At 38.7% G+C, this 27009-nt stretch overlaps 1 protein-coding gene and 1 pseudogene across 2 annotated transcripts in view; one reads left to right on the top strand and one right to left on the bottom strand.

Moving 5' to 3' along the window:
- Positions 1–713: 713 nt before the first annotated feature.
- LOC140203360 (sin3 histone deacetylase corepressor complex component SDS3 pseudogene) lies at positions 714–1634 on the bottom strand (annotated as a pseudogene).
- A 4044-nt stretch (positions 1635–5678) lies between these two features.
- nup50 (nucleoporin 50) overlaps positions 5679–27009 on the top strand; it is a 61293-nt gene continuing 39962 nt past the window's right edge. Inside the window, exons 1-3 of one of the 2 annotated variants that reach the window (XM_072267827.1) lie at positions 5679–5884; positions 11193–11269; positions 17383–17466. In XM_072267827.1, the coding sequence (XP_072123928.1) occupies positions 11201–11269; positions 17383–17466 (153 nt within the window). In that variant the 5' untranslated portion in view covers positions 5679–5884; positions 11193–11200. The remainder of the gene's footprint in view (positions 5885–11192; positions 11270–17382; positions 17467–27009) is intronic. The other variant, XM_072267828.1, reaches the window with a different exon arrangement.

The raw sequence follows: 27009 nt of genomic DNA, 5'->3' as shown, positions 1-27009 counted from the left end.
TAGCCAGCCATTTCTACTTTTTTTAAATTTATGATTATTATTATTTGGTATTCGCTGCTTATGAACCTATGAATTTTGTCCATTTTTTGCCTTTTTTAAAACTCAACCATCTTTCTCCTTTTCCGAAGGGAAACAATTGTGCTGCACTTTATTTTAAAGCACACTTGTTGAGTATGTGGCCTGGTTACACAACAATGCTATTAATAAAAACGCTGGAGACAGGAGCTAAGGTTCATGGTTCTTTACTGGCAGAAACCGAACTCGTCGCACATACAGATCAATACGCGCCTAATAGTGCATGCCCAATATGCGCCTAATAGTGCATTCAATGACGTGCTACTAAAACATAACCTAGTCCCTTATTATACTGTAGGCTATACAGTACACTCCTCCCCTTTTATTTTAATTGCGTATCAACTTTTTTTTACTGGGGCACTATGCTAAACAATTAAGTTTACCCTTAACATACAAACACCTACTATTTGTTTATTTAGTAACATAATAATATCAAATTATAACAAGCCTTTATTTTAGTTTTGGTCTAAGACCCATTTACAACTCAAGTCTCTTGGGGGGGGAGTCTTCTCTGCCTCTCTGGGTAACGTCTGTCAATAAGCTTGTTTGTTTTAATAGATTTCCATATAAAAGTCATGAAAAGTTGACCTCTGAGCATAGGGAGTAAGAAGATGTGTGCCACCAACTTGCTAAGAGTTCTAAGCAGCAGATCGCCTCTATATAATGAAGACTCCTCTGTGCAGCTGTCCTAGATATATATGCATCTTTGTGCTATCACTTGTCTTCCTTACCCATATCTCATTTGCTCCTACTGAGCTAATTACACAGCCAATCTTCGTATTCTCCTTAGATTCCAAATAGATAGCCTGACCTTTATGATACCATCTCTCATCATAATATAACTTTCCATCCTCTATTCGTGCTTCATATCTTTGGGCTGGTGATTCAGCAGGAGTGCTGGGAAGATGCTCAGGAGAAGACGGAGATGCTGGTCTTTTCAGAGATTTAAGCTTATTGAGAGTTCACAGATCTTCCATTATCTGTTCATCTGTTAACAAGTAATTTAACTGCGCAGATGCAGGCTTTCGTCTTTTGTTTGTAATTGGAACAGGGTCATTAGGTCTCCTCCTTAGTTTCCTAGTCATTATTAGCTTTACCTCCATAGAGTCTCCTGTGAATTCTATTGTTAGCCTCTCATTCTCAAGCATCTTTTTCTTTTCTTCTAACGCAATCTTTTTATCTTCAAATTCCTTCACTGCTGCTTTCTTCTCTTTAATATAATTCCTTTCCACTTATCCTGTCTCCAGTTGCAGAAAAAGTTCTGCATTTCGTATTCTTTCCTTGTATTGTTGATCTAGTTTCTTCATCCTTTTCTGATACTCCTGTAACTGTTGTAGCTGCCTTCTGAGAGATGTCAATTTCTCCTGGTGCATCCACTCTTTTACTTCCAGATAGTCTTCATCATCTTGCTTATTGGCAATATCTGTCTCCCTTGCATCCTCTGTATCTTCATTCGAGTCACGGCCACGGATACTGCGTTTGTCCTCATTGTTGATGCTATCTAGCTCCTCTTCGTCATTGTAATAGTCAACAGTGGGTGAGAGGAGAGCTGCGGACATCCTCCCTGCCGAGTTGCCCTTTGTTGACACATCTAGTGCCTTGATGGTGTGCCAATCCAACTGGATTTTCCCAAGCCATTCACGTCCCAGCAACGGTGGTCCTCCATTTTTCAGTACATAGAGGTTCAGCTGCTGTGTTTTGTCTCCGTAGGTCACTGTCACTTTAATTTTACCTTTGAGATGCACATTTTGTGTCCTGTTTAAGCTTTTAGCAGTAACTTAGTTCGTTTCAGAGGTATGTGAGAAAACAGTCATTTATAGTCATGTACAGAGATCACTGTTAAAGCTGAGACTGTGTCCAACTCCATTTTCAGTCTCACGCCCACCACTTTTGGAGTGACCCATATTACTCTTCGATCATCTGTCTCTTTCACGCTGTGAAGTTGCCGACAAGACAATTCACTTTCATCGGAGTCGTTTTCGTCAGAACTGCCTTCTTTCATTTTGTGTACCTTGTTGTATTTTCCTTTCTGGGGTTTCTTGTTTCCCTGTATTTTGCTCTTTTTCTGCTGTTGGCTAGCTTTGCATACTCTGCCAATGTGGCCCTACTTGCCACAGTTTCTGCATTCTTTGTCTTTAAACCAACAGTCATCTGGGTCATGTGACCTGTTCTCACAACGGTAATATTTCTTTCCTCCATTCCTGTTCAGTGACTTTTTATTTGTGGCATATTCCAGAGATTTTTGTTGTATCTCGGAAACACCCCGTGCCGTTGTTTACGTTGATATTGCAATGTTTAGCGCTTTCTTGAATGTAAAGTCTCTTTCACACAGAAGCTTCTTCTGTGTGATTTCACAGTGCATGCCACACACTAACCTGTCCCTCAATGCGTCCGATAGACCAGCTCCAAATTGACAACGTTCTGATAATTTGCGCAATTCAGCACTATATTCAGAAATGCTTTCAGTTTTGCTCTGCTTCCGATTGTGAAATTCAAATCTTTCAGCAATGACCAGTGGTTTGGGGTTTAAATGCTGTTGAAGAGTGTCTACTGTTTGGTTGAATGTTTTGTCAGCTGGCTTTTCAGAGGTTAACAGGTTCCATAGCAGGCCATATGGTTTTGTTCCCATAATACTGAGTAAGACGCTGGCTTTCTTTTCATCCTTAGCACCATTAGCCTCACAATATAACTCCACTCTTTCAATGTAAGTTGCCCAGTCTTCAATGCCACTATCATATGCTGTAATGGTTCCGATCATCACAATCTTTGTTATTTAATTAAGCCCCGTTCTCCCCTTATTTTCCTTTGTGACTCACATGTCCTTTTTGCAGGAGCCACAAGCGCACTCCGTCTAGATATGTGTGTGTTGCTCCTTTTTATCTCCCTTCTGAGGCAGGCAGACCCTCAGTCCCTAGGGGTCAGCGCCAGCTGTGGTCTCAGCTGGACGTGCTGCGGCTCCAACTGTGTCTCTTGGTCTCCCAACATTCCCGACCCCGGTTGTGCTCTCGTTTCCTTTCAGGCTCGCGGCCTCGCTCTACCTCCTTCTCTCGCTCCTTGGCTTGTTCCTTGTGCTCTTCTTCCGAGTGTCGTTACCAATTAAAGCACGGCCTTCTGATACAATGTAGGTTCATTAACCTCGTCGCTAATTTGTTGTGTATGTGGCCCAGTTACACAACAATGCTATTAATAAAAATGCTGGAGATGCGAGCTAAGGTTCATGGTTCTTTACTGCCAGAAACCGAACTCGACACACACGTACAGATCAATATGCTCCTAATAGCACATGTTTAATATGTGCCTAATAGTGCATTCAAAGACATGTTACTAAAACATCAAATAGTCCCTTATTATACTGTAGGCTATACGGTACAATATTCACTGCCACTGATATGTTTTGTAACTCCAAAACATAAGCAATTGAAAGAAAAACACAGATTTGGGAATAATGTGTACACTTCTTAGCTTTTATATTAGTGATGACACAATAATCTATGCCATTCATGTACTTTAACACATAACCTGCAATGAATTATGCAAACAAAGAATGCTTAATCAAATAATATATTTACAATATTACTGAAATATTAAATGCACAACCAGATCCACTCTCATTCTTCTAAACTTCAGTGAGTACAAGCCCAGAGCTACCAAACACTGCCCATAAATTAACCCTTTCATTCCCAGAACCATTCTCGTAGACCTGCTCTGGACCCTCTCTAATGCCAGCACACCTTTTCTTAGATATAAGGCCCGAAGCTGCTCACAATACTCCAAGTGTGGTCTGACCAATGCCTTATGAAGTCTCAGCATGACATCCTTGCTCTTATATTTTAGAAATGAATTGTTAAATAGGGGCTGTGCACAATTCTGATTTGATGGAGATAGCCGTGAGAGCACGGAGGAACATCTGCAGTGACTTCCGAAATGCCTGGTTCGCTGCCGCTGCTACTGTGCAATCGAGAATCTCCAGAGGGAAGGCCCCAAAATCCTTAGCTTTGCCTGCTTGCTGGCAGCCGGGGCTGGGGTTGAAGCGTTCGGCAGAGATGGTGCTCAGTGCTCAGAGGGCTGGTCAGAGCTCTAAGTTTTTGGACAATGGCAGGGAGAGTTTTCTTCCTTCTCCCGTCTACGTGAGATGTGGCACTTTCAAGAGACTTTGAACTTTTTACCGTACTCATGGCCTGTTCTTCATCAAGTTATGGTATTGCTTGCACTGTTGTAACTATATGTTACAATTATGTGGTTTTTGTCAGTTTTTCAGTCTTGGTCTGTCCTGTGTTTCTGTGACATCACACCGGAGGAATATTGTATCATTTCTTAATGCATGCATTACTAAATGACAATAAAAGAGGACTGCGTGTCCTCATAATCTAATATAATATTACACTTGCCTTCCTTACCACCAACTCAATCTGCAAGTTAATCTTTAGGGAATACTGCACAAGGACTCCCAAATCCTTTTGCATGTCTAATTTTTGAAATTTTTCCCCAGTTAAAAAATAGTCTATGCCTTTATTCCTTCCATCAAAGTGTATGATCATACACTTCCAGACACAGTATTCCATCTGCCACTTCTTTGCTCAATCTGGGTAGTGGGAAGCATACGAAGCATTTTTACTTAGGGCCTGATTCCTAAATGCAAAAAATTCAAGCAGAAAGATATGCCCATGATCGCATGGTCCACATTTTCACAGCTGCACTACATGTGGGATCTTTGGGATCACAAGGTACGAAGTTCAAAAAGGCTACAAAGCATGTTGGTGTGGAAACTGGGAAGACTACCTTAATGTTCTGGGAGTCACCTGGCCTTGGAATGCCCATTCAGGTTGACTGAGTTCAATAATTATCACTGACTGGGGCATCAGCATGGGTGTGCTAATTCCTAAAGAAACTAATTGCCACCAAATTATTGGCACCGCAACAAAAAAAAACCGAAAATGTTAAGACACTCAGCAGATTTGCAAGCATTGGTGGGCAATCATTCAGAATAACTAAAAACACTGGTGTATTTGTATACTGGTTGGATGTGGTTACTGGAAGTTGGATTAGAAAAATTCTGTGACAACTGACCTTGTTTCTTTGGCTGTTGGATGGGATTATCATGGATACGATAAATGGCATATTTTGAGACAGAGGAAAATTAATCTCTTTCAGGATACTATGTTCTATTAAGTATGCAGCTCCGTGCAACAGAAATTATGTTGACAAAAAAGCTTTACTTGATTTTTGGCATATTAGGTATAATGCAATTGGGCAACATGTTACACACAACGTTATTAAATCACACAATCACTATTAAATGTAATAAGAATCTCGTGTCTCTTAAATAAGTGCTTCATTCCTCAGAATGTTAGATCGAAATCTCTTAAGAAAATTAAATTGATATTAATGACTTTTCTGGGAAAGGGGCTGATGAAGGTTTTACAGCTGGTTTAATATCATTCATCTGTGTTCCATTTCGATGTCGTTCCAAAATGATAATCTGGTGAATTAGCATACTGTCAAATATTACTTGCAATTTGGCTGTAACGGAGGTTGAGTAGACGACAGTGCTGCATTGGTAGCGCTAGGACTACACACGTAATTATAGAAGCTCCGCCCGGCGAGCATGCGCGGGGTCCGCCTCTTCAGGACGAAATGGCGGTGTCCCCACATTGCTGAGCAGCCGGGAGAGGGTTTCAGGGAAAAGAGTGCCGAGCATCCGAGTACAATTTTCACACAGGGTAGGGCGAGCATCGAGATTATTACTTGTGGAGGACCTTACCCAGGCAGAGAGTCTGGCTCATCGACAACACAGAATCACCTATCGCAGGTGAGCCAAGGTTTCCTTAGTCCTGCCGCGCGTGCAATTTAAATAATAACCGTCGTTTGCGCCGCTTCAGCACAAAAGCTACGAGCGTGCATTGCTGCGGGATGAATGTCTCTGAGCGGATTGTAGTGCATAATCGCCCACTTTCATAGACCCGGATGGCTCAGGGAGAAATGTTGAAAGTAAGATGGTAAATGGCCTTTCCCCGACATACATGTAGGCCTCGGCCCTGACCCGGGATGACTTCCACCTCAGAACGCTTACTGCCATCTCAGTTGTTTGTACAGAACGGAAGCTACTCCATTAATTGGGCTTTCGTGTTAATTTTCCAAAGCGCGTGTTCATTTTATGAGTGTGAGGCTGCCCAACTTGATGATTACGGTCCCCGCTTATTGTGGCTGGCCTGGCGCCGGCTTTGGCCCGCGATCTGATTGGTCAGGTAGTCTGTCAATCTGTCAACGTAATGTTCAGCTTTGCCCATATGTAAGTTACCCTGGCTTCGGTAAAACGTGCCTAGATTTGCCGCAATGAAACGAGTCGGTCATTGCTGAAAAAAAAGGTTAATTTGCAAGTTTCTGGATAAAAGTTAAGATTTCTTCAATTTGTGGAAGGAGTAATATTCTTCCTGAAGACATCTAACCAGGTTAGGAATAATGAAAACGACGAGTAAAACAACTGTTTCATCATATATATTTTCTTTTATTTTACACTACTTACTTTAACTCAACTATTTAATAGAATACATATTTCTATCTGATCTCAGACAGACGTGTAGATCTTGACGAGTAACTAAGGTTTTTAATATAGTTTTCAATCCTTATTTCTGCCCAGCGACCCCTACTGGAACAATGTAATTATTTGATTCGGAACACGTGGAGTTAGTCGGATGAGTCCTGTACAATTGATTGTATTTGTGCCACGTTTACTGTGGGTTATGTTGATTTCCTGATAAGTGAATGCAGATAGAGAGAAGGTCACTGCTTGTACTTTGTGATTTCGTTAAATAGGTAGACCTTCAGTATCGATCTGATCAAGTTTCGTATTTTTAAAATTTCTCGTTAATATCGATTTTGTTTTCTAATTATTACTGTTACTATCTTGAAGGTAATCTGTGTTATAAACATTCCATTGCAAACATTTTTTATATCTATTGTAATTGTATAATCTAAATTATTTGTTCATGGATTTAAAATTAAGATATTTGAAAATGTGACGTTTGAATGCTGTGGAGTCAAATGGAATAAATTAATTCACTAAGATATGAATGGTAACCAGGACGTCATGGATTGCATTGTAATCAGAATCAGATTTATTATCACTGAGGTATGTCATGGGTTTTTTGTGGCTGCAGTGCATAAATTTGTCATAAGTTACATATAAAAAAATAGTGCAAACAAGGCATAACAATGTAGTGTTCATGGGAAACTTTCCTAAAACATTGAATGTGGATCTTCAAGCTCCTGTGCCTCTTCCTTAATGGTGCTAATGAGAAGGGGGCATGTTCAGGATGGAGAGAGTCCTTAACACTTGATGTTTGTTCTTGCTGCATGTCCTGGATGGAGAGGGTCCTTTATATTGATGCCACTGTGCGCATGATAGAGCTGGCTGAGACTGCAATTCTCTGAAGCCTCTTTCTCTCCTCTGTGTTGTATCCTGATGCAACCAGTCAGAAAGCTCTCCCCAGTGCATCTGTAAAAATTTGTAAGTCTTTGGTGACATGCTGAGTCTCCTCAAACTTCCAATGAAGTATAAATGCTGGTGTGCCTTCTTCATAAGTGCATCAATGTGTTGGGCCCTCTGAGATCCTGGAGCTTGAAGCTGCTTATCCTTTCTACTATTGCCCTCTCAATGAGGGCCGCTGTGTATTCTCCCAACTTTCCCTTCCTGGAATCCACAATCAATTCCTTGGTCTTAACCACATTGAATGCAGGGTTGTTGTTGCGACACCAGTCAACCAGCCGATCGATCTTACTCCTGTACACCTCATGAAATTTTCCCAAAAACAGTGGTGTCGTTGGCAAAATTATAAATGTTGTCGCTAGGCACTGCTCATGTTCATGAGTGTAAAAAGATTAGACCAGTGGGCTAAGGTCAAATTCTTGAGGTGCACTTGTGTTGATTGTCAGTGAGGAGATGATATTACTGATCCACACTGAGTGATCTCTCAGTGAGGAAGTCAATAATCCAGTTATAGAGGGAGGTACAGACACCCAGGTTTTGAAGCTTGATGGTCAGTGCTGAGGGAATGATGGTGTTGAATGCTGATCAGTAAGCAGCTGGCTGATGTAGTATTGCTGTTGTCCAAGTGAGCAAGGCCAAGTAGAAAGCCAGTAAGATTGCATCTGCTGTAGACCTGTTGTGGTAGGCAAATAGTAGCGAGCCCAGGTCCTTGCTTGGGCAGGAGTCAATTCTAGCCATGACCAACCTCTAAAAGCACTTCATCACAGTAGACTGGGCGATAGTCATCGAGGCAGCTTACTTTCCTCCTCTCAGGCACTGGGATGATTGAAGCCCTTTTGAAAGCCTCTGACTGCAGCAGTGAGTGTGTGAAGATCACCAGCAGGATATCCATCTTAAGGGATGAAATACAGTATACTCAGACCCCGCTTAACACTGAAGATGTGTTCCTCGGAGGTGGAGTGCTAAGTAAATCAGCTGTGTGGGGGGTCATTGTAACATTGTAAATGGACGTGTGCCTGATTTTAAAAAAAACCTGACATGAGATATTTTATGTATATACAGTAATTTGTGGAGTAGCAAACACACAAATAGGTCTAACTTGTATATCAAATCACAAGAGCAGCAGAGGGAAGTGGGTGCTGGTTACATCTCAGAGGAGGGACCAGGCTGTAGGTTCCCCTCTAACTTTGGCCTCTTCCTCAGATAGGCGTCGAGATTTGACTGCCTTTTCTTAAGTCTGCAAAAAGCATTCAGACTCTGCAAAATAAGACAGTCTGCCTCGTCACTTAACTCTACATAGTCCATTGGCAACATAATGCTGGAATATCTGTCTCTTTTCCTGTAACAGTGAGATCTAACATGGGGCCAGAAACCCGATTTAATTCAATTTCGCACTTGCATTTGAGAATTGGGGTGAAGGGAGGGAGGGTAACTTAATTGTTTTTTTTAATCTTAATATATTTAATTCTTGATATGCTTAATATTTTGAAATAATTTTAATTTTAAATACTTTAATACTTTTTGTCTACATTAGCCAAGTAATTGTTGGCAGTAGAGACAAACCTGTTGCATTTGGCCTATTGTTAATGATGTTTTTCAGGTTTTCTGTGAAATTGTCTTATTTGTCTGCTAAGACAAGTTAAGAGATCCCTTAACGTGATTAGAAACACTAGCTTCTTGGCCACTGCTTTACCCTCAACCACCTGCAACACAAAATTGATCTTGTCACTAAGTATTTTGTCACAAATGTTAGTCTTAAATGTTTTTCTTGTTATTGCAAGACCCTGTTGGACATTGGTAATATAAAATACTCTAAATCTGGTTCATTGGCGAGACCGATGGTGGGGGAGCTGCATGGCCTCAATTGTTGCTTGGACCATCCCCTCATGCCACTGCATCACCTGTTAGAGCCACAGAGGGGAGGGGACACAAGAGGCAGTGTAGGAGAGAACAGAGGTCTTGTTGGCATGCTGGATCAGGGGCTGGCCTCTGCAGGTCAGCCCTTGCAGGTCAGTGTAGGAGAGAACAGGGGTGCTGCAGGCATGCTGAAATCATGCTGGATCGGGGGCTGGCCTCTGCAGGCCAGCCCTTCTGGGTCAGTGTTGCTCTCTAGTGTTCACTCCCTAGAAGATGAGCTGGATTGCTTTCATCTGGGGCTGAAGCGCAAGTTGGGGAACTGCTGTGTACTTGTTCTTGCAAAAACGTGGCTCTTGGACAACATCACATGCACCATTGATATTGAGGATAATATTTTTTGACTATGTGCTATCATAAATGTATGTGCTGTGTGTGACTGTATGTGCTGTGTCTTGTGCCTTGGCTCCGGAGGAATGCTGTTTCATTTGGCTGTCTGCACGTATGATTGAATGCAATTAAACTTTAACTTGAATTAATTTTCTTGGGTGGCAATTTGTTACCTGAATTAGACGTTTGTATCTCAATGGTGATTCAAGTCTAGTTACACACATTTGTCACATTGAAAGTTTAATATGGTTTGCCCTATTTATTACATACTTATCCAGTCTCTCCTCTCCTGTTTGTACAGTGTCCATTTTACTCATTCTGTCTTCCCTTGCACACTATTGCACCATTTTCATTCTTTTATCTCTGTTCTCCTTGCCTCTATCTCATAAATTAATCGTTCAACTTTCTATTTATATTGAAAACAAAGTTGACCTCTGTTACGTACCCCGTAACTGGGTTGCTGAACCAGCAGAAATGGACCACTCGTTGGAGTCTGGATTACTAGGAGCTAATAAAGTTTTATTAAAGAAATAAGTAACACAGTACTCTAATTATAAGGATATAAATGCAACAGGTTAGCAATGATAATACACGCATGTACACAGGACTTGGGTAATAGGAATCAAACCAAGCTCTATCGCAGTCCAGGGGTAAAATGATCAGTCTTAAGTGACGGAGAGTTCAGTTCAGCTTAGTACAGTTCGCAGTAATGGCTGTTCTGTTGGGGGGGGGGAATGCAGTTTGATTCAGGAAGACCTTTGATGTTCTTCGCAGTTGGTTTCGGGCGGACCCTTTTATGTCTTATCTATCCCACTTTGGTCACTGACTGTGACCCCTCCGTTCCGGATACGACCATTCTTCCGCGGTGATCCCGGCACCCAGGCAAGGCTGGACACACACACCAGGTTCCCACCGATCGTACCTTTTCACCTTGTGAGTCTATGGTTGGTTCCCGCGAACTGGATCTCCAAACTCCCACCAACTTGTGGGGGCACACCGCTCTTCCAGGGTCTCGTTATCTCGTGGTGTGTCTCGTGCCTTAGTGAACCTGTTCTTTTTATCCCCCTGCTGGGGTATTGCCTGTCCATCAAACTTCAAACAGTTCAGGTTCAAAGCAACCAGTCTGTCAATATTCTGAATTGTGCTTCTTTTCCGTTAAACTCTCTTTCCTCTCTCATTAACATTTTGAACGTTTCCCCATTGTCTCCCTTATCTCTCTCATTAGCATCAATTGTCTGATAACTTGGTTTGGCGTCACACCTCAAAGAAATAATTTTCAAACCAAATTGGTTTTTTTTGACCTTTTGTAATTTCATACTATTTGTTTTTTTAGTTTAAGGTGTTTCATCCAGTTATAACGAGAATAAACTTGTCTGTTTTGTTTCAGTAATAACAATGGCAAAGAGAACTGCAGACAAAGAACTAACTGATCGGAATTGGGATCAGGAAGAAGAATCAGAAGAGGTGTGTACACAAGCATTTTATTATATAATATAAATTACAATTTTTCAGGGTATGGAATGGAGATGAAGAAAGAAATAGCAGTTCTTTGTAATATTGCATAATGTTAAATGTCAACGGTAGCTGTTGGTAGGCAAATAAAATGAACCCAAGTTTTCAAGTTAATTGCCAGGTCCATATTTATTCAATTTGGTTTAGGGCAAGCAACTGTGAGAAGGTTACAATTTCTACTTTTTAATTGCTGAAAAATAATCTGTGCTGAAAACAGTGCTTAATGGTTGAAATACATTGTGTTATTGCATTGTGCAGTAGAATGTTTTAAATGCTAAAAGTAATATTAAATAAATTTTAATATTCAGCTGTTTAATGCTGCAACAGATCTTTTTGCAACTACTGTTGTCAGTTCTACAAACATTTTCCAAACTAATTTGGGGACATTGTAGCCCAAGTGGAATAGTACATTTGCTCCTAAAATCCAAGTATTCATACGTGACCATACTATGAGTAATGTAATCTAAGTTCAAGAAAACTTGTGTAAGAGTTATTGTGGAGTAGTAATTTCCATAATTCGGTGAGATATAAACACAACTTGCAAAGAGATGGGATGGTCTTAAGGGAAACATACCCCAGCCTAAATGGTATATTGTTGTGGTGAGGTAAAGGGTGAAGAGTGGTGTTCATGTATAGTGTACTTTGATGTGGAGGGAGTATAGCAGAAGTGGGTTGTCTGAGCAGAAGATTATGCATGTAATGTGGAATAAAACCAACTTTTACGCAGAGAGTGGTGAGCGTGTGGACTGGGCTGCTGGCGACGGTGGTGGAGGTGGATACGATAGGGTCTTTTAAGAGACTCTTGGATAGGTACATGGAGCTTAGAAAAATGGAGGGCTACGGGTAAGCCTAGGTAATTTCTAAAGTAAGTACATGTTCGGCACAGCATTGTGGGCCGAAAGGCCTGTATTGTGCTGTAAGTTTTCTGTGTTTCTGTATTTAAAAAGTCCATTCCAGCTGCTCTTCTATTTTTTTAAAATGTTCTCAGGACTTGTATTAAGCTACATTAGACTGAATGCTGTAGTTCAGTTTGTTAATATTGTCATGTGTTAATATCCGAAGAATAAACAGATGTCCTAATTTATCCAAAGAAAACACTATAGTGTCATGCTTACTGTAATGTTATGATGGTGTCAGCAACACAGATCTGGTTTCAATTCCCACCACTGTCTGTACGATGTTTGTACGTTCTCCCAGTGATCACGTGCACTTTCTCTGGGTGCTCCAGTTTTCTCCCACATTCCAAAGATGTATGGTTAGGGTTAGTCAGTTGTGGGCATGTTATGTTGGCACAACAAGTGTATGAGCTTCCCTGCACAATTCTTGCTGAATTAATTTTTTTTCTCTGCAAATGATGGATTTCACTGTATTTCAATGTACATGTGACAAATAGTTCATCTTTGATTTTTAATTTTAAAATTTGACAACTTAAGTTATACCTATCTGTGGTTGAAAATTGTATCAGATGTAAGAATAATGCAATATTGTGTTACTTTGTTTCCTGAGCAGTGCACTTTTGTAGTTGATTCATTTTGTTACTAAGTATCATTGATTCCACTTTTTATTTTTTTATACATAGCTTAAAACTTTTGCACAGTACTGTGTTTGTCAATGTGGAGTGGAGAACGAGTTTGAAAATCTGGTGGGAAATATGGTATTTCTGGATTTTTAAAATTTATTTAGTAAAGTAATATAAAATGTAGGCTCTTGAGATATTGCAAATTCAGCTCTTAATCAACTCCACTAAATTAAACAATGTGTTTTAATGTTTTGGAAATATCAGTCACTGAATATAAATACAGCTTTAATATTAATCAACAGTTTTCAAACATCTCTAAATGCCAGCCATTTAAAATATAAAGAACACACCACAGCTTTGACAGGGCCCAATGCTCTGCAGCCACCTTTGCCTTTGATCAGGGATTGGCAGAGGTTCATTAATAAGCAATTCCATTTCTACATGCTGTTCTCTAGACCTCACCTCTTCATTTTAAGAAACTGTAAATTTGGATTAAACATCAGGCTTCTAAGACCAAGATGAGAAATTGCTCAATGAAGCAAAATGTAAATATCTGAACTGGAGTGCCAGGGGAGGAGTGTGAGACAGTTGGTAGAGAAGGAGTTCCAGGGGTGTGGATACAGATGCACCCAGTCTTGAGACAAGGGGTAAAGTCATTTGATTCCAAAGAATTGGTTATTGATCATTACAGAATATATCTCTGGTGCTTCCTGCTCCCTTCCCCTTTTCCAACTGTGATTTCCCTCTCCCTCCCTCCCCCCCCCCTTTCCATTCGCAGTCCACAATAGAGATCGATATCAGAATCTGATTTATCACTCGTGTGTCATGAAATTTTTTTTCTGTGGCAGCAGCACAGTGCAATACATGAAATTGCTACAGTACTGTGAAGAAGTCTTGAGATATATATACCTTAGACTTGTGCATAATACTGTATTATTTTCAAGAATAATAGGCTCAAATTGCTTTGATCATCTTTAATTGTTTTTAAAGAGTTGAAATAATTTGAACCATACATTGAGTAATTGACTCTAAATTTTGATTGGTATTTTTACTTTACCTAATCCTGCTTTCATTCAATTATTTTTCAAAATCATTTTGGTTGCAGCTTTTGCATAGTATTACATATACAGTGCCTATTAAAAAGTTTTCACCCCCTGTTCCAGGCAATTTTACAGCTGTGCCATATTCTTTCCATTTCTTGATAATTGACATAACTGTACTCCAAGGGAAATTCAGTGACTTGGGAATTTTCTTGAATCCATCTCCATCCGTCTTGTGCTTTTCAATAATCTCTTTGCGAAGTTGCTTGGAGTGTTCTTTTGTCTTCGTGGTGTAGTTTTTATCAGTGTAGTGACCAGCAGTTGGACCTTCCAGATGCAGGTATATTTCTACTGCCATCAATTGAAACACCTTGACTGCACGTGGTGATCTCCATTTAACCAACTATGTGACTTCTAAAACCAATTGGCTGCTCTAGTGATGGTTTGGTGTGTCATATTGAAGGTGGTGAATATTTGTGCAATCAATTATTTTATGTTTTGTATTTGTAATTAATTTAGATCACTTTGTAGAGATGTATTTTCACTTTGACAGAGAAGTTTTTCTGTTGATCAGTGTCAAAAAAAACCAAACTAAATCCACTGTGATTCAATGTTGTGAAACAATAAAACATGAACATTTCTTGGGGGGGGGGGAATGAAGACTTTTTATAGACATTGAATATGAAATAGCATATTCAGCCCATGTTTTACTTTTTGTCTATACAATCCTCTTCTTAAACCTTAACCTAACCTGACCTTTTATTCTCTTGGCCATTCTTCCTGCTGTCCTTAGTTCCTAGAGTTTTACTGGGCCTATCTTTTCTGGAAGCACCCTATAACAGATTTTTAAATAGTGAAAATAAAAGCAGGACCATCAGACAATTTATTTTGTGCATTCAAATTTTCCAAAAATTAAACCCCAAAAATGTATACATAAAATTTCAATCATTGCTAGAGACAATAATTAAGTAACTAACTTGTAAGTAGCAAGTATTATTCAAAAATGATCGTGGTTTTCCTTGCTACCCTTAATTGCCATCCTGCACTGACTCAGACATTTTGTTTATAACATTTTCCAAGCCAGTTTAATTATTCAATAGGCCGATCATATACTTTGTCTGATCCTCAACCTTCAAGTTGAGTCATGTATGTACTTAACATCTGAACACCCAGATCCCTCTGAGGGAGAGAATTTCAGATATTTACATTTTGCTTCATTGAGCAATTTCTCACCTTGGTCTTAGGTCCTTGATGTTTAATCCAAGTTTACAGTTTCTTAAAATCAAAATGTGATTTTAGATAACAGCAAGTAGAAATGGAATTGTTTATTAATGAAACTCTACCAACCCCTGTTCAGAGACAAAGGTGGCTGCAGAGCATTAGGCCCTGTCAGAGCTGTGGTGTGCTCTTTATATTTTAAATAGTTGGCATTTAGAGATTTTTGAAAAAATGATTAATATTAAAGCTATATTTATATTCAATTAACTGATATTTCTGAAACATTAAGACACACTGTTCAGTGGAGTTGGTTGAGAGCTGAATTTGCAGTATCTCGAGCCTACATTTTATATTACTTTAAATAAATTTTAAAAATCCAGAAATACCATATTTTACACAGCAATCGAAGCCCTAATCTGCCTTCTAGTTGCATTCTTAAAAAGGAATTATTACTGGATTTGTCAAGGATCATCATCATCATCATCATCAGGTACCATGCCCAGTTTGAACTTTGACTGCCATGGCCCACACACTCCTGTTGCGGGTCAAGTGGATCAGTTCATTGGTATTCATTTCCAGTTCTCTGGCTGCTGTCTCCATCATCATTTGTCTTTGTCTTCCTCTTGCTTTCTTCCCTTCAATCTTTCCCATAATTACCGTGCATTCCAACTCCTCTTTCCTAATCGCATGTCCAATGAAGTTATGTTGCCATTTCATGATCTCATACATTATTTCTCCTTTTGTGTTTGCTCTGTTCATGACATCCTCGTTAGATATTCGTTTCGTCCATGATATTCTTTGCACCCTCCTCAAAAACCACATCTCTGCTGTTTCAATTCGTTTCCTCATGTTGCTAGATATTGTCCAACATTCTGAGCCATATAACATAACTGGATAAACGTAACATTTTAGTACTCTGAGGCAGATTGTCATGCCTAGTTTAGTATTGGTCAGTATACTCTTCATTCTCATAAAGGTGTCTTTTGTCATCCCTATTCTTCTTTAAATGTCCATGTCGCACCTGCTATCTGATCTCACCCAGCTTCCTAAGTAGCAAAAGTTCTGTGCTTGTTTTATGTCTTCCCTGTTTATTCTCAGCCTGCAGTTAGGATACTCCTCGTCAAGGATGCCTTTTGCTTTATTGAATAGTTGACTCTTTTCCTGTTTTGTGCTCTTAATGAAGTATGACGTATACAGAACTTTGCTAGCAGAGGTCTGACTAAAACACGAGGAATTCTGCAGATGCTGGAAATTCAAGCAACACACATCAAAGTTGCTGGTGAATGCAGTAGGCCAGGCAGCATCTCTAGGAAGAGGTACAGTCGATGTTTCGGGCCGAAACCCTTCGTCAGGACTCAATTGGTTTGATTAAATTGGCGTGTAGTTGTTACCTCCTTTTAAATGCCGTTGTTACATTTTGGTACCTCCAATTTGTCAGGACTACTCCAGGAATCTAGGGCATGTGGGAAGATAATTAATACATCCATTATTTCTGCAAACCCACTTTAGAACTCTGTGATGCAGTCTCCACTTAATCAACGAATGTTTGCATACCTTTAGGATAAACCAGAATTCCTTAATCAGTAAAATACTTCTGCAGCAGTTTGTGTTAATGAAGCAGGCAGTTTTCACACAGGAAGTTCCCAAATTAGCAATGTACTTGCTTGAAAATCTTCAGTACATTCTTTTGAGGAAGAAGTACTGCCCAGAATACTGTTCACCTATTATACTCACCTGGATTATGTTCTCAATTTTGTAGTTTTTGTCAGCTGTCAAAATGTTAGATCTAGCAAACCAATGACTGCAATACTTGAACAGTGAGAAAGGTTTTTACAGTAACTACATTATGCATCTTGGTACTGAACTGATGGATGAAATGGAATGTAATTTGGATTTATCTAATACGAAACATGATAAACAGATCCCTTTGGTATAATTTACAATAATCTAAAGTCAGCCAGGAGTTCATTTATAGCCTATCTTTGATCATCTATGTTAACTGTTCATGAATATAATAGGTAAATAAGGTATAAAACTATCCTCTAAGTGAGATTATACCATACTGAACACCCAGTTTTTGGAGGAGGTGGAGTTTCGGGGTGAAAAAAGACAGAAAACTTCTTTTGGATAAGCACAAGTCTCGTGTTCATCTGAATTCCTGGCTCCAGTACGAAAATGTAATGAGTCACGTTGATATTTTCTTGCAGCTTCAGTATTAAACTTTTCAAAGGGAAAACAGGATATTGAATTGTTTCTATTGTTTTACCATAGAGTACTTTGCTTTTTAGGCAGGAACCTTCTCAGTTGCAAGTGAAGATGTGCTGAAAAACAGAGCTATTAAAAAAGCAAAACGCAGGAACGTCCTCGCTGAGGCAAGTCATATAACTGAATTTTTATTTCCTTTTTGGGGTGTTGAGTGGGGCTTTGCCTACGGTCACTTATTAAATGTCATTGCAACACTGGCACCTGGGACTTGCAGAATTCAAACTGAAATTTGAGGAAATCTCATTGTTCACAAATCAGGCAAACAGCCATCAACTGAAAATTAATCTGATTTTATTAGCCTGTATGGGTAACCCAGCTGAAAATATTTGGAATTTTATGTATATCCTGTGGTTGAAGTGTTAGTGATCAGAATGATAAACCTAGCAGCGTGACAATTTTCATTTTAATAATTCATGATTTTATCACAATATAAAGAAATAATTTAGTGCCTTAAATATAAAAAATAAAAGGACTTGCGTGTGTAACTTTCAAAGGCTGATGCAAATTAGTTTTTGAAATAATGGTTTTCAGCAGTATATCTTTTCATTCCACTTACCATCTCTCCTACCTCCATGTAACTTAACTTGCATCTTTGACATAAATGATGCCTGATTTATCTAGCTTTAATTAATCAATGAATTTATGCTACTGCTACTTTCTAGCATTTTGTTTTAAGTCTGATCCCAGAAACTAAGAATCTGCTGTTTGATAGAATCTTTTGATCATGGTTACAGAAGTTGACTGTTTGGAAAACTCTGCATTTTCAGGAAAAGATGCAACATTTCAATTTTGATTAAAGCTTAAGTGTTAATTATCTTATACTGCTTAACTTAGAAGTTATTTTTATAAATCTTTTAATTCCAAATCTACATGTAATCATTATGTAGTAATCTTTGTTCTCTTCTATTTATCGTTTTTTAAAGCCATTTTGAATTTACTTCGAGAATTATTTACTTTGACATAAATTTTCTAACCAGATGCACTTGATTTACTAAAGCATGAAAAACTTGTGGTGTATTATTAGGTGATTAGCATTGGATTTGTTGTAAAGATCATATTGGAGTAAGTTGGTAATTGAATTACCATTGCTATTTATTATGGTGTCCATGTGAGATAACCAAACTTGATTTTGGAGTGTTTTTCATCTGGGCATTAATGGCCACAGAAACATTTGACAGGTCTGCTGAGGTATCTTTTGTCTTGAATTTAATGTGCAGGCTATGCTCTTAATTATTGAAAGAATAATCTTAAACTCCAAAATAAAGGATCAAAATTTTTTATGATTCTTGAACACTTATAGTGATAGTACTACTTCCAGGAGAATTACAGCTTTTTAATTATAAGCACATTGTCTATATTTGAAGGAGATTAGCTATTGGCCAGTATCAAATTGGAAAGTTGCTTGTCTAGAAAATTAAAACACAAGACAACAAAGTTTTCTTTCGACAGCTCCAACTTACCACACGTAGTCTGGTCTTATTGGAGTGGCCAAGCTTCTGCATTTTGAACAAGGTAAAGATCAAAGGAGGGGTTTTTCATAATTTTCAAAATGTGGAGGAACCTTCACGAACCCTGATGATCCTGTGATTTCATTCTCTGGGGCCGATGTGCAAGCAGTCTTCAGGATGAAAAGTATCTGGCCCAGATGGGGTACCTGGCCAAGTCCCTGTGCTGCTCAACTTGCTGGAGTGTTCACTGAGATCTTTAACCTCTTGCTTCAGCAAAAGTTCCATTCAAAAGGTTCAAAGGAACATCTAAACAAGGCTGATGCATTTTGGAAACAAGTTCTGTGGACTGATGAAGTTAAAATAGGACTTTTTGGCCACAATGAGCAAAGGTATGTTTGGAGAAAAAAGGGTGCAGAATTTCATGAAAAGAACCCCTCTCCAACTGTTATGTACAGGGGTGGATCGATCATGCCTTGGGCTTGTGTTGCGGCCAGTGGTATGGAGAACATTTACTGGTAGAGGGAAGAATGATTTCAATTAAGTACCAGAAAATTCTGGACGCAAACATCACACCGTCTGTAAAAAAAAAAGCCAAAGATGAAAAGAGGATAGCTTCTACAACAGGAATAATGATCCTAAACACCTCAAAATCCACAATGGACTACCTCAAGAGGCACAAGCTGAAGGTTTTGCCATGGCCCTTGCAGTCCCTTGACCTGAACATCATAACATAGATTTCCTCTTAATTTCAATGTTAACTCCTGGCCTATCAAGTGTATATCTGCTGCTGTTACCTTAAAAATATTCAAAGACTATACATTCATTGCTCATTAAGGAAGAGGGTTCCAGAGAATCTCAAAGTTCAAGACAGTTCTGCCCCACTGCTTTCTTAAACCCTGTACTACTTGTGGTACCACATTTTGGTGCTCTCACAAGAGGAAATGGTCTCTCCATGTCCACCCTGATAAGATCTTTCAATGATCTCTTATCAATCATTTAAAATCTGGTAGATACAAACCTAGCCTGTCCATGTTTACCTCATAGGACAGCCTAAATATTGGAGGTATTAGCCTAGTACAGTAGTTCAGAAACATTTTTGGATTACCACCCCTTTGGTTCTCAGACCACATCCCCAGCACCCCCTCTCTTTCTGGGCATGACTTAAAACAAGAATCTTGATTTACTCGCCATAGTGAAAGAAAATAGGAACTGCAAATTCAAAACAGTGACAAATAATTGCAAAAATTATTCAAATCTATTTAAAGCTACAAATGAAATTATTTAATTATATAACTATATAACCATTACAGCACGGAAACAGGCCATCTCGGCCCTCTAGTCCGTGCCGAACTCTTATATATAGTAAAATCAATTTCTATCAACAATTGTAGAGCATACATTAGTAGTCAGACTATTCAGTACTTCATTTTTTTTCCCCCTTTGAGTGAGATGGATGGGTTTGATGTCTGAATGTCATTCAGAAGGAGTCTCATATCCTCAAGTTCAGTAATTTGCATTCTTTTGTTGCTTTGAAAGAAGTTGGGCGTCTGCACTGAAATCGTGCTTGACTAAGTATGACGTTGGAAAGGCAATAAACAACATCTTGACCTTTTCCCACAGTCCTTGATAATTTTCAGAGATTTACTTCTACAACCGATAGTCTTGAAATGATGTTTTGAACCTTAGTTTCAGCTCAGTCATTTTGTAGCAAGATCAGTTCTTCCTCCATCCTTCCTGTTAATTGCTCATTACAAGTGTTTTAGAATGGATTTATCACCCAATCTGGAATTTGGATTGAGAGAAGATTCTGAAATCTCTCTGATAGGTCTATATGCAGCTCACCAATGTGGACACAGTATACTTGAAGATCATCAAGTATTCTTTCTTTCTCTTCCAATTCTGAGAAATTGAGAAAGATTGTGACAGGCAATGTTGCACTTAAAATAGGGTTAACTTGGACATATTTGTGGAGATGATGGGTTTAACTTTGATAAGATTCACATCATTCCCTTGCAATTGAAAATCAATGTTGTTAAACTTCGAATAATTCTGACAAATAAGCAAGGTCATCCCTAATATTCTTGAGTTGATTACTGAAACGAAGCTTTCGAGTCTTCAACAGATTTTATCACAGTTTCAAAAAGTGCAAAAAACTTCTCAGGCAGTTTCCATTTGAGAACCATCGAACTTCTATGTGCAACAGCAAGCATTTAAATTGTTCAACATTCACAATATAAAGCTCTTGAAATAGTCTAGAATTGAGAGCATGGGACTTGATTTAATTAAGCTGTGATAACAGTACTTAATTTGTGCAGCCATTGGCTTAGGATCTTGCGACAGGAGTCTGAATTGTAGTGAATGGTAAATATGTTAGGTACAGCTTTTACAATTAAATAATAACCCCATGGTGGCATCCAGAACTTGATGATGCCTTATCTGTTGCACAAGCACGAATGTTAGTGAGTAGTTTCTCTTTGAAGAACTGCTCAACAACCTGAAACACTAACTCTCCTTCGTATCTGTTTCTAGCCCCCTTGTAAATAACAACTCTTAAACCATGTTTTCATCTTTTATAAAGCGAACATATCCAAGGAGCAAAGATTTGTTGCCTGGCAAAGTTGACTCATCCAACTGCAGAGCAAATTCTGTTGTCCTGAGTATGTTGCATGGTGTATCTTCCACATTCTTAGAAATTTCATCTATTTGTCTTTTGAACAGTGTAGTTGCTGAGCAGAATTGCTTTAATTATTTGGTCTTGTGCTTTGCAAAACTACTCAGAACCTCCAATACTACTGCCATAATCAGTCCAATTGTATAGGGTTTTTCAGGCTTCGTAATGAGCTTTGAAATGTTGTATGAAGCACGCAAGCATCACAGCCTCTCGCTCCAGGGCCCACAACTGTTCAACCCTCTCTGCAATGGACTATCTCTCTCCGATGAGTCCTTTAATGACTTTTTTAAAAAAAACCTTTAGTATTAGAGGACTGTCCCTTTCCTATGTTTACTCTTGCTGTATCTCTCCCTCCTGTCCCTTCACAGTCCATAACCTCACCAACTTCCCTGGTTAGGAAGTCCTGCCAGGCCTGCTTCTACTGCTGCACAAGCTTTGACCAATGGATTCTTCGCTCACTACGTGATGCCTCTGATGTTATTATGTTGTTGGCATGACTCGATTTACCTTGGTATTGATTGGAGGTGATGCATGTGTGTTTAATCAGTTCAAATTAATTAATTTCTTAAAACAAGCTTGTAATTCCTCTGGGTGAAAAGGTTGCCCTCAGGTACCTATTAAAACTCTCCTCAACTTAAACCTATGCTGTCTAGTTCTTGGTTTCCTAACCCTGGGGAAAAATATTTTGTGCGTTAACTCTATGCTCCTCCCCTCATGAGTTTATACACCTCTTTATGATCAAACCTTATTTTCCTTTGCTCCAATGAATAAAATCTTGGCCTACCCAACCTCCCTTCACAACTCAGTCCCTTAAGTCTGGTAATGTCCTCTCCACTCATTTTAGGGTAATGGCAGTTTGTCCAACACTGAACGCGATATTCTACATGTGGCCTCACTGTTTTGTAGCGTAGAATTATAAACTATGCAGTGAACTGGTAGATTTAAAGGAAAAATGGGAAACTAGATCTTAGTTCAAAGGAAGTGTGATCAATCAAACCTTGTTCAGTTTCAAGGGACCACAGGAAATGGAATCAGTTAAGTTTCAAGGGAATGCAGGCAATAGAACTTTGAATTTTAAGTGAATAGGGAAGCGTGGTCCTTGGGAAAGTTGGAGCATGGGGGCAGGATCCTCAGCCAATGGATTGGGAGTGTGGAAAACATTTTCTGTTAAACTTAATGCCAAACTATTGGCATTTCCAAATAGTTAGGTAGTGGATTATCAGTTTTACTGCACTGGATTTTCATTTGTCAGAAATTGAAATAATTGTTAAAATATTTGATTTATTTGAATATATTAAAACTTTAAAAATGAAATAAAAACACAATATTTAAAAATATCAGAAGCCTGGCTATGCTCTTGAAGCCCCAGTAAACTGTGGTCTGACATTGGTCTAAATAGCTGTTTCTCCACTGTTATGCCAAAACATTAAGGAATACTGATCATGTAGAAGTGGCCATCCGAATTTACCACTGAATCCTGAAATTTCAGGTTTCTTGGCGCATGTTCAGGACTTCTTGGTGTGAATAAACGTGAAGGGAAACTGCACGCCTTACCAGCATGATGCTGCTCGTTTTCTCTACCTGTAAATCAAATGACAAGAAGTAATGTCAGAAAGTTCTGAATGCATTGATTTAAACTAAATTGAATGTTATTTGGTTAGATGATGTATTTGTTAGTCATTAAAAGCTTTCACTGGATAGTATTTGTGTTTGCAGTATGACATTGATTGCTCAATGCAGTAAACATTTTAATTGTTTTGATGGTAGTAGATAAGTTTGGTCCAAGGCATGCCTTCTGCAGAACTTGGGTTTAATTTTCATAACTTCAAAACATTATGTTCTATTTTGATGATGAAGAAATTGTGCCTCACTGGAAAGGAATTTTTCTTGCAGTAAAAGTATAATTTAATTCTGAAATAGTTGTTCCAGAATTTTTCCTTATGCAGGATATTGAACTGAACCTTCTCCTCTATGAGGCTTGAAATATTTTAAGAAGTTTGCAGGATCTCCTTTTTAATTTATGAATTTGTCCTTCGAGGGTTGCATCTTGTGTTTTGGTTTAAACTTGTTTGTAGGCATATTGTTCAGTTCTAGACAATACCAGTCTGCTGAAAAATGAATAGTCGAGATGCTGAAATCTGTACATCATATTTGATATCTTTTGAACTATCTTAAGTTTGATTTTGCAGGGAATGGGTCGCTTGCTGCCGTGTAATTTTTTTTAGGTCATAGATATGGCAATCTGACCCAGATTGTTCTCTGGTATTTGCACTAAATTCTGTCATGCATCAACTTTGACCCAATATTTCATTAATGTCCATTTCATTTTTGTAGACATGTTTTTAATTTCCACATTGAGAGATAACAGGCTGTTCCACTTCCTCCACTTTAATCTGCATTTTTTCCCATTATGTCTATGTACTTTACAGTTTACAGATGTTATGAGGTAGTATTAAAGCTGCACCCATTTAAAAATTGCATAATGTAACTGGCAACTTTCTAGGTTGTAGCAGTGCTTAATAGTTCCAGTGCATGTTAAATCTTGCATAAACTACCTACACTTTATTCTTCATGTTCCAAGTGTTTAAGACTGTACGTTCTGCTTTGGGTGTTAGTAGTGATCAGTAATGCAGATTTCACTTACTGTACTAGGCTGTAAATTTAAATTTCATATGTATTTACTATGTATTTGACATCAATATTATCTTCAAGTCAGCATGCAGCAGTACTGTACAGCATGAGCCCAATGGCAGTTTTATTTATAATCTTTTTTTATTGGACATTGGCATCTCTGGCAACTTGTCGTTAGGCAAGTGTTGATGAGCCACTTGCTTGAACCACTCCAGTCCTGGTGAAAGTACAGGTAGTCCCCAGCTTGCATAAGGGTTCCATTCCTGTGAGAACTGTTCTAAAGCCAATGTCTCAGTTAGAAACATCTGTTTTCCATATCTACCCTTATCCTATCTCTGTACATATCCTTACTATAATTTATTTAATTGATCTCTAGCAATATGCATAATTAATCTAATGGAATTTATACTTTGTCTAACCATTAATGAATACTATGAAACATTTACTAGCTTTAAAAAGCTCTAAAAATGAGTGAAAGAAGTGTGAAAGTGGAAAAAGAAATTTTCCTAAGTGTGGTCACTCAACCTGAGGCATGTCTAGAGCCGTAGAAAAGTACAGGACAGAAACAGAACTTTCGGCCCATCCAGTCTGATACAAACCATTTAAACTGCCTAGTCCTATCGACCTGCATCCTAACCATAGTCCTCCGTGCCCCTGCCATCCGTGTACATATCCAAACTTCTCTTAAGCGTTGAAACCAAGTTTCTCTCAACACCCTAGCACCAATTTCCATTTCCTAACATCTTGTAATGTTGTAAAATATTCCTACCGTATTTCACAGATGTATTAACAAAATGTGACACCAAACAAGAAGGTAAAATGAATGGGTGACTGAACTGAAGTGTATGGTGTAGGAGAATGCACCCAGAGAGAGAATTTTAACTGTCAAAAGTATTCATCTCAAAAATTGCTACCTTTTGGTGGTCACCAGAAGTAGGATTGTTTTTATCTTTCTGATAAGAACTGATTTTTCACTGTTTAATGAAAATATTGGAGTTGAATGTCATCACTGACTAGTTTTTGGTTGATGTCGTTGTCTACCTTTTTGTCCAAAATCTCCACTCAATGTATTTCTTGATCGTTCCCTAAATGTTCTTGATAACATTTAATAACTTGTTTTATGTAGCTTATTTTCGTCCTTAAAAGAGGCTTTGTTTACTTTAAGAAATATTCTGTCAAAAGATAGAAAGCACTCTCCTTGATAGGAATTGGAACCTTCAAGGTGAGTGTGATAGTTGGATTTTTCTGTGAGCTAAGCACCGATTGATAATTGTCCTGCTTCAAATATCAGCTAGTTGGCATTATATTGAAACATAGTGCAAAATTAAACACGTAGCTTGTTTCAAATCTGTTTTGCAAACTCATTAAATATTTTTCTTATTAACTTTGACTTCTTATTTTTCAACATCACCCTTCAAATAAACTTAGATAAAAGTATATTAGGAAGGAAGATTATGGTTATTTGAATGAAGCTGATGCATCTCAAGAATCCACATGTAGCATCTTTGTTCTGAAGCACAGTTCGGATTAATCTAATAATGTGAAAATTTTACAGTATGGCTTGGGCTTTTAACAAAATGGGACCTGCAAGCAAAAGTTAAGTTTTTACAAAATGCAAATATAGTCATGTTGATATAACGTTAATTTTGAAAATTTCCTTGCACTTTTTTGAAGCAGGAAGTCACATTATAAAAACAATTGCCATCCACAGATATTTAAATTGTTGTAGATTTAAAATTTAAAGTGTTAGTAATTATTTTGAAGCCAGGTTTTCAGTGATATGTTTTGATTGATTAATTAGTTGAGAAGTATTCTTAATATGGAGTTCTAAGTAGAAAAGGTATTTAGAAAGTGAATGAGTATAGCACTGAATAGGTATTTCAGCTCAATGTGTCTGGCTCTGAGGCTCAGAAGAAAAGGTTGCTGTCAGCAGAGAATTGTGATGGGAGACCCAGTATTGAGGGGGGACAGACGGGAGATTCTGTGGCTGCAGAAAAGATGCTTGTGTGATGTTGCCTCCCAAGTGCCAGGGTTAAGGATGTCTGAGCAGCTGCATAACATCCTCGAGGATGAGGGTAAACAGCCAGAGCTTGTACACGTTGGTACAAATGATACAGGTAGAACAAAAAATCTTTCTAGAGAATGAGTATAGGAAATTGGGTAAGAAATTTGAAACACTGGACTGCAAGTTAGTAATCTTTGGATCTCATGCTAGTGAGTCCCGCAATAGAAAGCTAGAGCAGATGAATGTGTTACTGAAAAGCTACACTGGGGAGGAATTCGGGTTTTTCGATCATTGGAATCACTTCTGGGGTAGACACAACCTATACAAGAGGCACAGGTTGCACTTGAAGGGTGGAGGGGGGCGTAATCTTGTAGTGGCGAAATTTACCCAGGGAGGGTTTAAGCTAGATTAGGAGTTACTTGAGAGAGTGAAATCAGTGAGAAGACCGGAATACGTGCAGCGGATTATTTGGAAGAAGAAACTGGAGGTCTATGAACCAGTCCTCATTAGGGAATTGGTGGTGGAAAGGGTACCTAACTTTAAATTTCTTAACATTGTATCAGAGTATCTGTCCTGGGATCAGCATGTAAGTGCCATTAAAAAGAAGACATGCCAGTGCCTCTACTAAAAGCTTGTGCAAATTTAGCATGTCATCTAAAACTGACGACTTTCTATACATGCATGGTGGAGTGTATTCTGGTTGCATCACAGTCTGTATGGTAACACCAGTGTTCAAGAACAGTTTACAAAAGGTGGTTGGTACAGCCCAGTCTATCCCAGGAAATGCCCGCTCCACCGTTGAGAACAACTACAAGACATGCTGCCATAAGAAAGCAGCATCCATCATCGAGGATCCCTGCCAGCCAGGCCATGATCTCTTCTGGCTGATACTATT

This window comes from Mobula birostris, chromosome 9, assembly GCF_030028105.1.
Source record: "Mobula birostris isolate sMobBir1 chromosome 9, sMobBir1.hap1, whole genome shotgun sequence".
Classification (NCBI taxonomy): Eukaryota; Metazoa; Chordata; class Chondrichthyes; order Myliobatiformes; family Myliobatidae; genus Mobula; species Mobula birostris.
This window is presented reverse-complemented; position numbering and strand designations above follow the sequence as displayed.